Source organism: Miniopterus natalensis, chromosome 14 (genome assembly GCF_054644295.1).
Source record: "Miniopterus natalensis isolate mMinNat1 chromosome 14, mMinNat1.hap1, whole genome shotgun sequence".
Taxonomy (NCBI): domain Eukaryota; kingdom Metazoa; phylum Chordata; class Mammalia; order Chiroptera; family Miniopteridae; genus Miniopterus; species Miniopterus natalensis.
In genome coordinates, this window is record NC_142094.1 from 23,027,876 (window position 1) to 23,045,509 (window position 17,634).

Below are 17,634 nucleotides of genomic sequence, written 5' to 3' on the forward strand. Positions count from 1 at the left end.
GGAACCAGGAGAGTCCTGTGTAATTAACCCTTATGGAGAGAGCCCACTCCTTCCTGAATAAACGTCTGCTGAGAATTTACAACACAAAATTCCATTCCTTCCCGAGTAGACTTCTGCTGAGAATTTACAGCGAGACTATGCTGGAAAAACTGAGGCTCAAACCAATAAAATACTAATAGCCGCTCTGCAGGCCTGACCCCTTCTCACCATCCTCACAGCAATTTGGTTTATAATCCATTTCACAGGTGGAGAAACTAAGGCATAGAAGGTTAAAAGGTGCTGCCCCTGATATAACCAACTAGTTCCTCTGAAGAACAGTCTGCCAACAACACAAGTAGAGAGATGCAAATTTTAGTAACATTATTACTAAAGTAAAACTGAGGTTCAACTGGGCTGCAGTTATACAGGAGGTGGGTGTGTAAGTGAACTGCAAAAAACAAGTTTATATGGATTCAACTTCTGACACCTAAAGGCCTTACAGGGGAAAAAGGCCCCAAGTCAGCACTGTGACTGCATTAACTGGCTTCCAGAGGTAGGTGGCTCTACCTAGGTCCCCTACTTCTGACAATCATATGCCTCAAACCCTGCCCTAAGGCCAAGTGTGATGCAATGCCCCCTCCAGGGCCTCCTCCCTAGCCACACATCCACCAGCGACACACAGAGGCACTATGGCTCTTCCTGCAAGACAGGCTTGGTCTTGCTTCCATGACTCTGCAAAATATGTTCCCTCTGCACAGAGCATGGCCCCACCTACTGACAGCCCTCAGCACAGTGCTGGATCCTCTAGACGGAGAGCTCCCTGAGGACAGACACTGTAACCTTCAGCTCTCCCCAGCTCTTACTATTCAGCAGGTTCTCAAGCCCTGACCTTGGACCCTGTTTCATCCCACCTATCAAACAAACATTTATTATTTCTTCTGAGGGAACTAGGGCGTGTGGGGAAAAAGGTCCTCACTCAAGAAGCATAAACATAGCAGAAAAGAAAGACACAATCACTACTAACTTTAGAAAGTACTATAATGGGGCAACGTTAGAAGGAGCAGGGGACACAGAGGAAGGTGAGATTCTTTTTGTCTGGAGGATGGAAGGCTTCCCAGCAAAGATAAATGCTTTAAATGATAAAAGAGTCTTAAGATGTACTGAAGGGTGTGGCATAAAGCCTGGGTCAACCCACTGTGACATCTGAGCCATGCCCAACATTGAGGGATGACAATGAGGCTGGAGAGGGCCTCCAGAGCAGCTCACACTGGCCAAGGGACAGTCAGTGCTGCCCAATGTCTGACTCACCGCATCCAAGCTCGTCTGCTTGCAGGGAAACGAAAATGTGAAGCCCAGAGGCATTCTGGGGCCTTTGATCCCCATGTAGTCCAGGAAGTCAGAGATGCAGGTCACGATGTGGTCAAACAGCTTTGGGAGAAAAGAAGGGATTACGTTCTCTGGTTTCAGATTTTCAGTGCACTGATGCAAATGCACATGTGTGCACACACAGGCATGCACCCTGACAAGTCAGAGCAAGTCCCCTTCTCCAGGATCTTCGCAGCCCCGAGCATCATAAGCCCAGCATAGCTGAAAGTACCTGATGCCTTCAGGCCACAAGGACACAACTGCATGGCTGTGGGCATCACATGGCAGGTGTTGGGGACAACCATTGCCACTGGCCATGTGTGTGACACATGCGTGCGACCATGGTGTAAAAGCAAAACCATCTCACCTCTTCCCCGGTGCCCTGCATGATTTCAATGGGAATGGCGTAGATCTTGTTGTGCATTTCCACCGTTCTCTTTTTCCCACTACGGATTTTCACCAGCAGAACTCGGAAATTTGTTCCCCCAAGATCCAGGGCCAAGAAGTCACCATGCTCTGTCATAGTCAAGAACATAATGTCAAAAACAGCTAAGTGCCTCATGGCAGCCAGTGACTCTAAGACTACAGACTTTCAAGGGAGAAACCCCCATATTAAATAAAGAGGAGAAGCTATAAGTCTCTCCTCCAGCGCACAGATCAAGCCCAGGAAGGGGTGGGCACCAACTCACTGACTTCCACAACCTTTGAGCCACACTAGGACAAAAGGCCCCACGGATGAATCACTTGTCACAATAAACAAACAAACTTCACCAGGGCTACTAAAAAGCTTGGTAACAATAACCAATTACAGGGAACCTCACACAAAAATCAATAATATATGTCAGTGTGTAGAGTGTTTGCAAACATGGCCGCAATCATTCCCCTCCTGTCTACATGCTTCTTTGCAAAGAAAATTTGCAGCTTTCCCATCAAAAAGTGGAGTCTATTTCTGCCCCCCTTGGATCTGGCCTGGCCAAAGACTTGCTTTGGCCAACAGAGTGTGGCAGAGGCCAAGCTGAGCCAATCCCAGGCCTCCAAAAGGCTTTGAAGTCTTCCCTCTCCCTGTGGATCCTGCTGCTGTCATATGAACGAGCCCAGTGGTTGGCTGGAGGATGACACACATGGCCAGGTTCTCCTGCACCCCAGCTGATGCTAACCAACTGCTGGACATGTGCAGGGGCCCTCAGCTGACCCACCAGTGACTGCAGACACGTGAATGAGTCCAGCAAGGATCAGCCGAGCCTGGCCCAGGTTGCTCATCCCACAGACTCATAAGCAATAATAAACGGTTGCTGTTTGAGGGTGGTTTATAATGCAGCAACTGAAAGTAACTTACACGTAGGACATAGTCACGTCACAAACATGCATAACTCCAAGGGCCCACCTGAGAAGCCCTTCAGAGTGCCCACAGTGGTCATCTCCAACAACGACCAGCAAGGTCAGCATTAAGGGCTGACTCTGTTCTCCAACCTGCCTGGGTGGGAAGACCCCTAGGCCCGTCTGCCTGGGCACAGCCTGTCCGGGCTTAGGAGGGGTCACGGGTGTTTATCCACCCGCTGGTTTACTGTGGGTGTGAGGGAAACTGAAACATCTCAGCGGGCGGGTTTTGCCCAGCGTCGTCCCGTTGAGAACACTTTCTAATCCCTAGCAGGGCTGTGGTTCCAGTCACATGTGGGCAAGTCAGTGGTAAACATGGAAAAGAGGCTTTGAGTGAGTGTCCAGCTCTTGTCAAAACCATGCGAACCCAGTGCAAACGCATCCGCCAGGGACGCCGAGCTCCCCGTTGCCCCACCAGGACGTGGTCACTGGTATGGGAAGCGGGAGGGGCACGTCGGCCCCCGGCAGAGGCCCTCACCAGTCCCGTCGGGAGTGCTCCTGACGAAGGAGGGCAGCATCTTGACCACAGCCTTGTTGTTGGTCGCCTTCCTCAGCCCCAGATCCATCTCCGTCCGCATCCTCTTCTTGACCTCCAGCAGCATCTCCTTGGTGAGGCGGAAGTGGGACAGGGTCTCCTCTATCTGCCGGTGCTGCTCGGCCAGGCGGTGGGCCACCGCGGTCACCATGGCTGCGCCCTTGGCACTGCCACTCTCCGAGAGGAGGAAACGCACATCGGAGTCGGGCACCAGGCGCCTCAGCGTCTTGTGGAAACGTCGGGAATACCTGGTGGGGCAGGGGCACAACCGCTGGACTGAGCCATGTATCAAGAACCCCCCGCACCCCTCCCTTTCTTTTGTCACACTTCAATTCCGTTCTTGACACTTGCCTGTTTCATTATACAAGTCTTACACTGTAGGAAAGCTAACGAACGCAGACAAGTGAAAAAGAAAAGCAACATCGTCCACAGTGACCCCTGAACAGAGGATCCTCATTATTACATGAGTATGGAATTTGGAAATACACATCCAAAGGGATGTTGTCCTCGACCGCGACAAGGAGATAAGACGGCCCAGCGCTCAGAGCCCAGGGCTGGGCAGTCAGGTGAGAGGGTGCGAGTGAGCCCCGCCACCCCCACAGCAGGGGCCTGGCGCCCGGGCTGAGCCCTGGAGGCCACGGGGACGACAGTATCTGGCCAGCGGTGATGTGCTGGGAACCAAATGAGTCCATTAAATGCTCAGATTAGTAACTGGAACTGAGAAAAAGGGCTCAATAAATAATCACTCTTGCTTTTTATTTTCGCTTGGTCCCTTCCTTCTGCCCCCAAGAGTCTGAACATGACTCAGTGGCTAGCAGAGGGCTTTAGGCAGGACTCACTGAGACACAGAACTTTCTCAGAGCCTGTGGTCCGCTGTCAGTACGGAAGGCTGAATGCCAAAGGAAACAGGGAAACCGGAATCCCGAAATGTTAACTTAAGTGGTCAACTCCAGGGGGTGGGATTAAAAATGACTTCTATTCTCTGTGTAATTTTTTTAATTGCCTCAAGTTTCTATATCAAACATATGTCACTTCTGAAATAAGAAACCTTTAACCAAAGTTATGTTTTAAACGTGATGTCGCAGATAAAGAGCTCTGGAGACAGCTGGTGGTAACTGTTGTTCAACAGCGTGAATGTACTTCATACTACTGAACTGTACACTCAAAAATGGTCTAGGATAGTAAATTTTATATTATCTGTTTTTAACTACAATTAAAAAAATTTTTGTTTAATGTGATGTTGCCAATCTCTAAGCTCTCTTGTCTAAAAATCTGACAAGAAATCCTCCCCCCACACCCCAGATGACTAGTTTCATTGTCAAGCATTTACAAATACTTAAAAATACAAAGAAATAAAATTAGGACCCTGACAGATAATAATATCTAACTTGCACAAAGCCTGTCCCCTCAGCAATACATTAACTATTTCCACTTAAGTCAGTGTTCGTTTAACTGTCACTAGAACTGGGTGTGAAGGTTCAGTATCTACCTGCCAGGCCACTTTGCACGCACACTATCTATCCAGCGGGAAAAACATCTGAGATCCTAAACAGAAAGTACGTCATAGGTAGTCACTGTTCAAACCTAGTATATAAAGACTCAGAATTCACCTTCGGCCTTTTAAAAGGGTAAAGCCATGTTCTCAGTGCCAGAGAAGGCTTTGGAAGCTAAGGCATCCAACAGACAAGAAGGCAGCAGGGGATGATTCCTCACCATCAGTGGGGACTACTCACAGCTTACACCTCCCTCTGCCTCTCAGATGCAAAATGTCAACAAGTGCCCATTTAAAAAGGTAACATCTGAGGGGATTTTAAAGGAATGAGGGCGCTGGACCTATGACCCAAACTACAATAAGGATAAAGGTCCCTGATGAAATGAGGACAAGCAAGAGAACTGAGGCTACAGACACTGCCCAGCACCGCCAGCAGCTAAAGAAATCTCGAACAAGCCTTGTGAAAGGAGGAGAGACGACGGTGCGGTGCAGCGGCAACACCAGCGAGAAACGGCCGAGGGCCAGACGCTTCCCAAGCGGGCAGCTCTGACCTTTCTGCCCAGGACTAGGCATTGTCCTGTCTGCCAAGAACACTTTCACTGGGTGCAAAAGCCTGACCTCTGGAGCGGGTCCTTAGCCCAGACGGGTACTGCGTGCCAATTATAGCGAAGGGCAGACTCACTGTGGGTGCGTCTTGTAAAGAGACCCGTCGACACCAACCGTGGTCCGCAGCCTGGGGACGCCCTTGTTATCGCGAAGGCGAGTCAAGATGGCACTCAGCGTTGCAGCCACCAGGTTGGCAGAGCGGAATGAGACGATGGTGCACACGTGCTGGACCGCAACACAGTCGTCATCGGAGGGCTCCACTCCCAGGCGGGTCAGAATTTCTTTGGCATTGTTGAGGCCTTCCTTATTCCTGCGGGGTCAGAGGCCAGGACTCGTGAGTGAAGGACCTCATCAGGCAGTGCAAAGCTCTGAGGGTCAAAGGCCCTGGAAAGGCCGACGCCATTCCCCAGGTGTGTGTGGCAAGGTAGGAAGACAGTAAAACGCCTGAAAAGAGCGTGAGAAGGGGTTTCCTCCATAAGAAACACCATGTAGTGCCACCAGGTGTAGCTCAGCGGTTGTGCATCGACCTAGGATCCAGGAAATCGAGGTTGGATTCCCAGTCAGGGCACATGCCTGGGTTTCGGGCTCGATCCCAGCAGGAGGCGTGCAGGAGGCAGCTAATCAATGACTCTATCATCATTGATGTTCCTATCTCTGTCTCTCCCTCTCCCTTCCTCTCTCTGAAATCAATAAAGATATATTTAAAAAAAAAAAAAGAAACACCACAGAGTACTGTGAAACACTGTACTATGCCGGGTTATGACACGAACATGGAAAGGAGCAGGGAGGCGAGACCACACGGCCTCTGAACAGGTGGAGAAACAGCTGCTTCCGCCCCGGGGCTTGGGGTTCAGCAGGCCTGGGGGAATCTCCTGCTTTTCCAGGCTGTGAGTTGCTCCTAGATGCTTAAACATTCTTCCTTGATGTTTTCCAGTCCAATCTGAATTTTCTGCACACATGCTTTGTGTATCTGTTGTTGAATTCATTCCAAGGTACTTTATAGTTTTGTTACTATTATAGACGGTGTCTTTTTTAAAATGTATATGTGTGTATATAAATATATATTTCTCTTTTTTTCTTTAATGTACCATAGTAAAGTAAGATGTTAACAATGGGGAAAACTACATGAGGAATCGTGGGACTACTCTGTACTATCCTTGCAATTTATTTTAAACATATATAACCATTTTCATGATTGCCAATGTACAGAAATATAATTGACTTTTGTGTCTTCTCTCCGGGCATCTTCCTAAGCTCTCCTGTTATCCTACTCACTTCTCTAGATAGACTTCCTTCTTTTCTTTTCTTTTTTATTCTTATGCCTGTAATTTCTTTTTCTTTTTCTCTTTCTTATTCTTGAAAACATTATCGAAGACTCCAGGGCAATGCTGAACAAAAACAGTGATACTGTCTTGCTCCTGATTTTAAAGAGAATGCTTCTAACATCTGTACAGCCATGTTTTTCATAGGCATTTTTTGAGATGGCCTTTCTTACAATATACATGCTTTCTTGAGCTAGAGTTCAAGTGGGTTTTTGTTTCTTGGTCACCAAAGAGCCAACACCAAAGGCCAAGAGGAAGGCAGGCATTTCCTGCCTTTGTCAGTGACCCTGAAGACAAGCCCTTCCCTTCCCAGCAGCGGAACAGGAGACTTGAGAAGATGGCTGGAAGCTTGGTCCCATGCTCCCTGCTTACTGCAGCTCTGCACCTATCACTCCTGAAGGAGAGTGATCCTAGGACAAACACCAGGACATCATATCATAGGACGGAATAGCGGGTCCAGATACACCCCTTTCCACTTCCTTCAGCCTCCTCTAACCACAAAGACAGCTGATGCGCATCCTCCCCCAGGAGCTGGAGTTGTGAAGCTGCCGGCTCTCTCCGAGTTTTCAGGACCACAGCAGAAGCAGCAGGAATGACCACTTTGTTCAGAAATGAAAGGGCACTTCTAGCCCCGAGCTGGTGGCACCCCATGGCTATATGGAGTCTCCCGAACCAGGAACTGAACCTGGCGAAACACAGAAACCAGCCACAAGACCCAAGTCCTTTAGACTCAGGGGCGCCCAACTATAGCAAACTGCCACAGGGTCAAGTTCACCTTCTTCCCTCAGGGTGAAGGCCTGCAAATAACAGTCTCGGCAAGAAGTCTGGGTTTCTTATGTTGAGGCCGAAAGGTAGCAGTCAGGTTGCTGGCTGGACTCTGTCCTTCTGTGTCTATCTGTCCTGTCTCATGTACTGACCAATGTTCCTCAAAGGGAACACTTCTTCTGGCTGTTAACCAAACTGGGTCTTCTTTAATATGCTAATAATACTATAAATCTCTAAAGGAAGGATAAATATGCAGTATTTCCTAATCCTATTGGCCACAAAACCCTTTCTTCAGGAACACCTAATTATCTTGAATCACTGGGGTTCCCTGGAACATAGTCTGGAGAAGGTCCTGATATCCCAAGGAGGAATTACAAATCCAGGGCCCAGACTCAGCCAGCTCCTAGTTCACCACTAGGATCATCTCTAATCTCACCCTGTTCAGGGGAAGGGGAGAGAAGAGGGTCGGAGCGAAGGACAAGAGGCTGTTTCTGTACCTACATCATCCATGAATCATATGCTGCTGACTAGAACATTCTTTAATGAGCTGACACCAGGTACCTGCAGGGAGACCAGCCCAGGACAGGGCAGCTAAGAGACGACAGATGGACCCAGGAAGCCCTGGCACTCTTGAGGGAGAAGCCCACCAAACCAGGACTCAAGTGATAACAAGGGACCTGTCACTCTTCTGCCCCCCTCACCCCCCCCATTAAAACTTCAAGAGGTGGCACCTACCTTTCAATGGCTGACACATCAAGGGTGTTAAACTTTCCTCTGGTGAGCAGCTCTGGGGTGATCCGCCCTTCAAATAAAAGGCCCTCCTTGGCCATCTTGACCAGGATCAGTCGAACCAGCTCCCCCAGGTACATGCCACTGACCATCTTCTCAAACCTGCAGGAGAAAAGCACCCAGCACTTGTCAGGTCCTTCTTACGTATCTACCACTGGGGCAACTCATGAGGAGTGGGACAGATACATAAGGAGATAAGGCCTCACCTCTCACGAGCTCAAAGCCTCGCTAGCAGGTGAGACCACACACTTGTGTGATTAAGCAAGGGGACCCCACACCTATCCCCAGGGTGGGCAACAGGAGGAGAGTACCCCAGGAGCAGGCAGGGAAGGCTGCCTGCAGTCGGGGGAAACATCAGGATTTAGAAATGAGCAAAATATGATAATCTCCTACAAAACTTGATGCTATACTTTTTTTAAAAAAAATATATATCTTTATTGATTTCAGAGAGAGGAAGGGAGAGGGGGAGAGAGAGGGAGAAACATCAATGATGAGAGAGTCATTGATTGGCTGCAGCCCGCAACCCAGGCATGTGCCCTGGCCGGCACATGAACCTCGATTTCCTGGATCCTAGGTCGAATCTCAACCACTGAGCCACACCCGGCCAGGTAATGCTATACTTTTTAAAAGGGCTTTCATCCCCATCGCGCTCTCAGGGAGATCGCCCAGGCCTGCGGGAAGGAGGTGGCCAGGGAGCATCCTCTCCATTTCCCAGTTCAGAAGGGTACATGTCTTCTCGGAGGGAATGCCGAGTAGATGACAGGGCTGAAATGCAGCCATTCCCATGGGACCCCTGTCACTGGTCACCTCCTTGGCATTCATGTTCTACCTCTCCAGCCAAAAGGACCAAGAAGAACTTGCTTTGAGGAACCCACTTCTCCCCCCACTAACCTCTCCCTCAACTCCAGGGGATGGCTGAGTAGCTTAAAGCAAACAGCTCATCTCTGCTTCCAGCCACATTCAGCCACAGGCCTATCACAGAGTGAACCCCCCCTCTTGCCTCCCTTGAGAGGTGTGATGTGAGGTGTGGACTCTGTAACTGCAGCAGCCATTCTGATGCCAGGGCTATAGGGGAGAGGCTGTCGCAAACGGGGGTTCAATGCCATGTCTGAGCCAGACTCAAGCCTGAGTCTGCTGACCAGGGGCCGGGAGAAAGCCCTGAGCAGGACAGACCAAAGAGGCAGGTCCACATCCGGGCAGCTGGCCTGTCCTCTGAGAGCCCAGCTGGCACACCCAGAGCTGGCTGTGACACAGCAAAACAATCTGTTCCATTCAGAGGCAGGCCCGGAAGCCAAGGATACTACTGCACCTGAGCACTGGGCCCTCCCTCATCCGTCAACATGGGTACAGGGAAACACAGTTCTCATTGTTCCTGCTCCTGACAGGACCAGACAGGAACAGAGAGGACCGTCCCAGCCACAGCTGTGTTGCGGATCCCCGGCAGGAGAGGGCCTTTCTGAGTCCTGCTTGCCCAGTTGCCAACCCAAGTACTTATTGGAACAGCCACTGTGCAACCCTGAGCCAGAATCTCAGAGTCTGCAGACCCCACAGCTGTGTCTTTCTCCAAAGGAGAAAAAGGTAATGCAAATCTGATGGGCTTTTCCCTTTGTGAGCACTCAGCTTTCTGCCCCTTTCATCTCCCATCCCAAATCTTATGTTTAGTATTCCCTGAGTCATAGAGATGATTAGTAAGGAAAGGTGGGTGGGACTCACAGCTGTTTTCCAGGGTTGAGAGATCCCCGGTCTATCTCGCGGTCAAACTCCGTGCGGATGTCTTCCAGGGCTCCATCGTCCCCGAAGGCCCCCCACTCAGTGTTGATGCACATCCGCCCCTCGTCACCTTCCACCAGTTCAATGTGCCTCAGTTCCTCCATGTAGCACGCATTGGTGCCAGTGCCTTGGAGAGAGAGAGATGAGATCAAAGCTGTGATCACATGAAGTCACAGAGAGGAGGCTGTGCCTTCTGGAAACACCGGCTAAAGGAAGGGACATGGAAACAGGTGGAAATTACCAATGATGAGGCCAACTTCACAATGCTGGTCGTCATAACCACAAGTCATCATGGTCCCCACCGTGTCATTCACCACGGCCACGATGTTGGCATCATAATCCTGGGGACAGATAACAGGGTGTCACCATCCACCCGTGGGAGCAGAGATCACAGCCTTAAAGAGAGAGTGGTTTTCATGACCACCATTGCTCCTGGAGGTGGGGCTGCTTTCGTCACTGCTGGCACTCGCATTAACCAGATTGAGTGCCGTGATTAAGTTATGGAATTGCACAGTCCCCTTAATTATCTGGCTTAAGATTCTTTTCAGAGTCGGATTTATACACAGAGCCACAGCCCTCTGCAAATCACCCCACTGCACCCATGTGCTGACTGCCCTGCTTCCCACCACCGCAGGCTGCACCGACCATGCCGGTTCCCTGCACAGCCCAGACCTCCTCTATCAGAAGGAGGCCATGCACTACTGCCCCCCACAACCTCCAAAAGGGCCTTGGTGTGTTTTAGAACCCAGCTTTCTCCCCACACCCCCACACCTCCGCGTGGCCTAGAGAGAAGTTACCCCGCGCTTTTTGATGGCTTTGTTAAGCAGCTTCACCACATCCACTCCCTCCACTCCGCTCGCTTTAAATCGCTTTGTCCAGGTGATCAGAACGCCCTGCAAAGGAGAGCAGAGGGGTGCGGTAGGACAAAGAAGGCTGGGAGGCCTCCAGAACCCCCAGGCCCTTGGGGAGGCTGCTCAAGGACAACGACAAAGCAGAGGCCCAGAGGGACCAAGTGGCTGGCTTCAGACCACACTGGGTAACAGGACCAGGCTGTCCCGTTTCCTGCTCGTCCACCTACGTGGTGGATTTCTCTGGTGGCTGCCATGGGACAATGCTGCAGCCACGGCAGCAGTGTTACACGGTGTGCAAATCTAACTGGATGTCAACTGCACAGCCAGACTTCATTTAAAAAGCAAACAGGGGAAATGCAGCTATTACCTCATCACCTCCCCCACTCTGAAAACAAACCTCACTTCCATAGGCCCAAGGAAAGAAAGCAGGAGCCAACAGAGAAGGGAAAATGCTGAGCTAACTCTAGGCTAATGAGCTCCAAAGAGGCAGGTCCTGGAGATTTACGGAAAAATATGGACTCTTTGCAAAGGATTTATGTCTCTTTCCCAACTTTGGAACTTAACTGCCATTTGAAAGCAGCGACTCCACTATTTCTACAATATGACCCATTTCTGTTTGTATATTAACGGAGAAACCTCAAGAAGGATAGAAATCCAATGGTTATTCACTTGGGAATGTGGAAGGGTAGAAATTTTACTTTTTGCTTTACCTTTTTGTTTTATTTAAATAGTTTTCCATATTGCTTTTGTTTGTTTTTTTAATCAAAGATACTAGAGAAGAAAAATGATTGTTTCTTTTTGACTGTTTTTCTCTGAATAGAGAAAATCACTATAAGTAACGTGGCAGGGTTGGGAAGAGCTGCTGTTCAGGCCCCTCAGTCTGGGGCGGGGAGGGCGGGGGGTTGTGCATGACATGGGCTGCCTGGCTCACTGTGCAAGCCACACAGCCTGTAGCATGTACGGAAGGGCGAGTACTTGGCGGTAATTTATGGTTCTTCGTTCAGCAGCAGCCTGCAGCTGAACCAGACATTCCAAAAGCTCCTGGACACTATTTTCTTCGTCTCAACACACCTCCCAAAACGAACTCCGAGAACATGGTATTGTAGAAAGAGCATGGGGTTGGAAATCAGGAGACCAGGTCCTAGTCCCCTAGTTCTGCTCATTTCCTTGCAGGCAGTTCCCATAACTCCTCTGAGGGGCACTTTGCCTGTGTGTGGAGTAAGGCAGCCAGTTTAGATTTGGACAATTTTGAAGGCTTCCAGGCAGCCTTGAGTGGACACAAGACCCATGGGTGGATTAGAGCCTGTAATCCACTCATTTCCTGGCAGGTCCCACAGTCCAGCCTAGGAAGCCCTCCCTGAGGGTGTCAAGGCCTGCTGGTGTGGCCCCCGACTTTGGCTCCTTCTCTGCCCACAATGCCCCTCTGCCAGGCTTAACTGCTCTACCCTGCGAGGAGGATCTTATGGCCTTAAGGATGTTCCCTCCCCACTCCTACAATGCCTTCTTCCCTGGAGACTATGCTTGGGTCTCTCCTAGGGCTTAGCACAGCCCACACAGTTGAGGACGTTCCCTCCCCACTCCTACAATGCCTTCTTCCCTGGAGACTATGCTTGTAGTCTCTCCTAGGGCCTAGCACAGCCCACACGGGAAGGCACTTGGTCAACAGCTGCTAATGAATGAACAACATCGAGCACTTGTGGCTTCATTCCCACCTCTCCTGGTAGGAAAGGGGTGTCCCACACTGTCTTTGCCCAGGCAGTGTGAATGTCACATTTCAGTTCTCAAAAGCCAAGTGAAATGTAGTACCAACAACAGACATCCTAGAGGCCAACGCCTTGGAACACCTTAGAGGTATAGCAATATCAGATACCAGAGAGAGAAAAGAGGAGATGGCAACATCTTAGAGGCCTTTAAGTGTGTGTGTGTGTGTGTGTGTGTGTGTGTGTGTGTGTGTGTGTGTGTGTGTGTGTGTGTTACTGGTGAGGGTCCCCTAGGTGGGAGGTAGGGCCTGGTATTCTCGTCCTAGATCTGCTATTAATAAGCCCTGTGACCTTGATGAGGGTAGGGGCTTGGCCTACTGAACTCTCAGGCCGTTTGTTGCTCTGACAATTAGGTGATTACACAGATGTAAGGGCCCCAGTGGCATAAAGCAGAGCACAAGAAAGGGCACTTACCCTACTGAAAAAGAGGTACAGGGATATTGCCCAGAAGTGTGGAGGGGGCCTGGGCCCAAATGGGCCTGTTCTGCAGAACAGCAGACTGGTTACCACCAAGACTCGGCTGCTTCCTGGTTGGATGGCCTTGGGCAGGTTCTTAACGCCTCTCTGAGCCTCAATTTCCTCATCTGTACAGTGGGGATCATAAGCACTTCACTCATGGGGGTGTTTGAAGATTATGTGTGTTAACTGTGAAGGGCACGTGCGTGTGTGAAGGGTATTTTTTCTTCTACCTTCACTTGCTTGAATTTAATACACGGTTCTCTCTGCCTGATGGCCACAAATACCATGATTCTTTTCCAAAAATACATAAATAACTAGCGTAATTGAAAAAATAAATATAATATCATTACTTTACATTCATTCCTAAAAAGTTTCTAGGGCTGTCCATTTGGGACCCCCTCACTGTGGAAGGAGCTTTTTGTCTCTGTTCTCCTTCAGTAAGCTTTTGCTTTCCCTTAAAAAAAAAAAAAATCAATAAAAATAAAAAGTTTCTAAAAATCTGTAAGACACGCAGGCCAATCCATAAACAAAAGGGAAACGTGGTCGAGAAAAGGGGCCCACCCGCTTTTCCAGTTGGGGCTCCTATGGAGCGGGGCAGCCCCAGAACGCCCTTACCTCGTCTATCCGGGACTGCCGGCAAGGGAAAGAAAATGTGAGCCCCACGGGCAGATTCTTGTCCTTGATTTTTTTTTTCTCCATGAAGTCTCCCAGGCACTCAGCCACATGATCGAAAAGCTGGAGGAAGGATGAGAGAATAGTCAAGAGGGAGAAAAGCATCTCAGTAAAAACGTAAACGACATGGCAGCCTGAGGCCTTTCTTGAAAAGCCACAGCGAGTGTCAATGGGAGAGGCGAGTCCCTTCACACAGCCTGCCCTGTGGGCCAGCGCAGCTTGGGCGGCTTTTCAAACCCTTCCAATAGAACTGGCGCCTCAGCAGTCACTAGTATGTATTATGAGGGTACTGACAGTTAAAAATATTAAAAATATCTTTAAATATTAAATAGTGAACTCAATAATTTTCAAATTTTTAATTAATTAAAAATAATAGAAAATCAGCTCATCCCTCTATATCATAGTCTCTCTCAGCCACCCAGGTGGAGTTGCTATCTGACCCCTTCTCAGAAGTCATTACTCCCATCTCCATTTCCCCCAGATGTCTCTATCTACCTCCATCTGCAAATTCCAGAAGCTCCATGAGCAGTTGCACAGTTGCTAGCCCACCTGAGTGATTCAGCAATCTTCAGACTACTATATTTTTACTTTTTCCTGAAGAACAATAGGCATCCCCCCAAAATAGTACACACATCCTAAGTGCAGAGGTTACTAGGTTCTCACAAGCTGCACCCACCTGTGTCACCAGCACCCAGATCAAGAAACACAACGCTATCAGGGCAATCGCAAGTCACCCTGACCTCTAACTCTCGACTGGTTTTACCTGCCTACTATACGAATGGAATGACATTGTGCACTCTCTGAGGAACGTCTTCTTTCACTCTGTTATGTGTATGAGTCATCCACCTGTTGTGTGCCTTTGTAGACTGTTCATTCTCACTACTACATAGGATTCTATGAGGTGAACATATCATAATTTATTTAGTGGAATGCAATTTAAGCTTGCCTGCTCCACAACACACTGCCTGGGATATGCACACACATCTTAGGATCGACTACAAAGAACCCTGAACACTGCTTCCCCGGCTTCTGAAAGAAGACTGCCAGTTTTGGGAGGCTCACCACCTTTAAGGCAATCTTTTTGGATCTAATCCCTCCCCTCATGTCTAAAATGTACCCAGAGCTGACCATACTGTTTCATATATGTTCTGACCAGAGGAGAGCTAAGTCAAACTAAGAACTTCCCTTTTTCTTAGCTCTATACCTCCATGGTCTAGGTACCACACATTGCCCATCTTCTTCACATGGCTGCCATAGCATTAGACCTCCTTTATGTATGGAATTGATACAACTGTGGAGCTTCTTGAAGCCCAAAAGAAGGCAGTGTCGGCAAGGTCATGCCACATAGTCACAGGAAGCAGACCCAGCTCTGCTCCCAGACAAGGCCATCTGCCTGAAGGCTTTCCTTGCAGGGGTATCCTTGAAAGGGGGGCAGAAGTCATTATTCCCATCTCCATCTTTCCCCAGATGTCCCAGGCTGAGCTCTAAAGTCTGACTTTTTGCCCAGCCAGCGTGGCTAAGCGGTTGAGCATCAACCTATGATCTAGGAGACTGCAGTTCAATTCCTGGTCAGGGCACATGCCCAGGGTTGCAGGCTCGATCCCCAGCAGGGGGCATGCAGGAGGCAACTGATCAATGACACTCTCATCATTGATGTCTCTATCTCTCGCTCCCTCTCCCTGAAATCAAAACCCCCTAAATAAAAATATATTCTTAACCAAAATCCCCTGAATAAAAATATATGTATGACTTTTCTGCCAAGGTAAAGAAAAACTTGTCAATTTGGATGCAGGAGCCTCTGTCCCTGAGTCACCAGTACTCAGGTTCTGCCTGCAGCCAGCAACCCAACTGAGGACACATGACCACCTTCTCTAGAGGAGCCGGCTAAGCTCCCTGCGACCTATATTTCCAGAGATTTAAGCCCACTATTAAGTCCATCAGCACGCCCCACGTCATCCACACTCAGAAGCCCAGGTTCCCCCTCGGCCATCAGGAGAGAAGGCTACAGAGTGGATCACATGAATGGGGTACACCAACCAGATCCCCCAAGCTGAGCCAAACACAACCACCCCAACGTGCTCTGTTAAGAAGGAAATGCAGGATTTGTGGACCATCTACAATCCAGGGGCTCGAGGAGACAGGAAGCCACCCTCAGACAAACTATGTCTGTGACCAACCAGGGAAGGAAGTTACCCAGCCTCTCTGCACTCAAAGCTTTAGAGCCCGAAAAACATTAATTTTTTCCTTTCTGACAACATGCTAGTTATTTTAAAAGTCCCCACACATAGACTCAGTTCCTCTGATGAAGATGGCAAACAATGACTAAAATAAAAACCTAAACACTTCTTATTCAAAATCCCCAAAATGTAATAAGTTATGTTTTAAGATTACATTTATGCTTCCAAAATTACTAAAGCTTAAAATTGCATTGAAACTTGAGACTCTGTGTGTGTGTGTGTGTGTGTGTGTGTGTGTGTGTGTGTAGAAAGAGAGAGGGAAGGAGGAAGCAAATGGTTAACAATTGGGAAGTCTGGATCAAGGGTTATACAGGAGTTCTTTGTGTTTATCTGAAAACTTTTCTGTAAGTTCAATGTTATTTTAAACAAAAGGTTTAAAAATCTATTAAGAATTCCACACATTTCCGAAGACAAGATCACAACCCAAGAATTCAGCACTGTTCAGAGCCTGTGAGTCTGAGCTGCTTCATGGGCAAAATGGGGCCCTTGGTTTTCCAGAATACTCTACAGGTCTGTAAGAGAGCTCAGAAAAATAGATCACCCAACACTTATTTCTAACTTCACACCGAACTTCTGGAACAGAGATTCCTGTTTTATCCCTATTTTTCAACTGCCGACCCTCTCCCTCACCCCATGGACCTACCTCCTTGCCCATAGCCCTCACATTTCCTCACCACCAAAAAAATTTTAAATAAATAAAAACAAGCAAGACAAAGACAAAACCCAGACTAAGCATGTCCCATGTTGGTAAAACATGGGAGCCAGACTGCCTGAGTTTAAATCCCAGCTCTGTCACTTACGAGCTGTGAGACCCAAAGGGCTGGTTATATAACATCAAGCCTCAATTTTCTCATCTGTGAAATGGGAATAATACTACCTGTGCCGATTAATGAGTTAATCCATATAAAATGCTTACTTATATCAGTGACTTGTATATAACAAATGCTATGTATTTACTATAATACTACATCATCATTATCATCATCATCTTTTTTTCTGGTTGAAAAAAGCAGAGGAAAAAACAGCAGGAAAGAAGGTGATCCTGGGGCAGAGAAGATGGGGACAGAAGCTGGGAGAGACAAGGTCCCAGAAGCGGCAGTAAGAAGGAAGTCACTGTGGAAGTGAACGTAGCAAGTATGTACCTGTGAGGGAGACACCCCCTTAATTTACAAACCCTCCCAAAGCACACAGGAATGTCTGCAGCACGGGGGGAAGTCCCAATAGTGAAGGCAGCAGGCAGAGATGGCTCAACCCAGGGACCATGGGGACAGAGTGTGACAGGTCAGTACTTGTTGCCAAACGGAAAGAGCAAGGATGCCAACCCAAGGCTGCTAGCCACCTGCAAGGGGGAGCAATGCCGCAAACGCGGGGCAGGATTAGGAGCCCTACCAGCTGGCAGCCTTCATGCCCTTCCTACACACACACAATTAGTTTCTGCAGCCCAGAAATGGAGGGATAAGCCAGGAAACCTCCAGGCAGGGCCATCAATGAGTGATACAACCCATTCAGTGGCTGACTGAACAATGGTTCATCTGTTCTAATGACAGTGTCACCATATGAAAAGCTCTTAACCAAAACCCCCTGAAGCGGGTTAAAGGCCAGGATTAGCCCTTTTCTCAAAAAGGCAGAGTGCTTGCACCAGTCCCACTCATCTT

General features: G+C 48.8%; 1 protein-coding gene across 1 annotated transcript in view; it reads right to left on the reverse strand.

The window, feature by feature from the left end:
* Positions 1-17,634, reverse strand: part of HK1 (hexokinase 1) — a 59,126-nt gene that overhangs the window by 11,494 nt on the left and 29,998 nt on the right. Inside the window, exons 4-12 of the mRNA XM_016198359.2 lie at positions 13,686-13,805; positions 10,798-10,893; positions 10,242-10,341; positions 9,944-10,127; positions 8,177-8,332; positions 5,431-5,664; positions 3,200-3,504; positions 1,712-1,860; positions 1,288-1,407 (exon numbers count right to left, since the gene is read on the reverse strand). Of these exons, the coding sequence (XP_016053845.1) occupies positions 1,288-1,407; positions 1,712-1,860; positions 3,200-3,504; positions 5,431-5,664; positions 8,177-8,332; positions 9,944-10,127; positions 10,242-10,341; positions 10,798-10,893; positions 13,686-13,805 (1,464 nt within the window). The remainder of the gene's footprint in view (positions 1-1,287; positions 1,408-1,711; positions 1,861-3,199; positions 3,505-5,430; positions 5,665-8,176; positions 8,333-9,943; positions 10,128-10,241; positions 10,342-10,797; positions 10,894-13,685; positions 13,806-17,634) is intronic.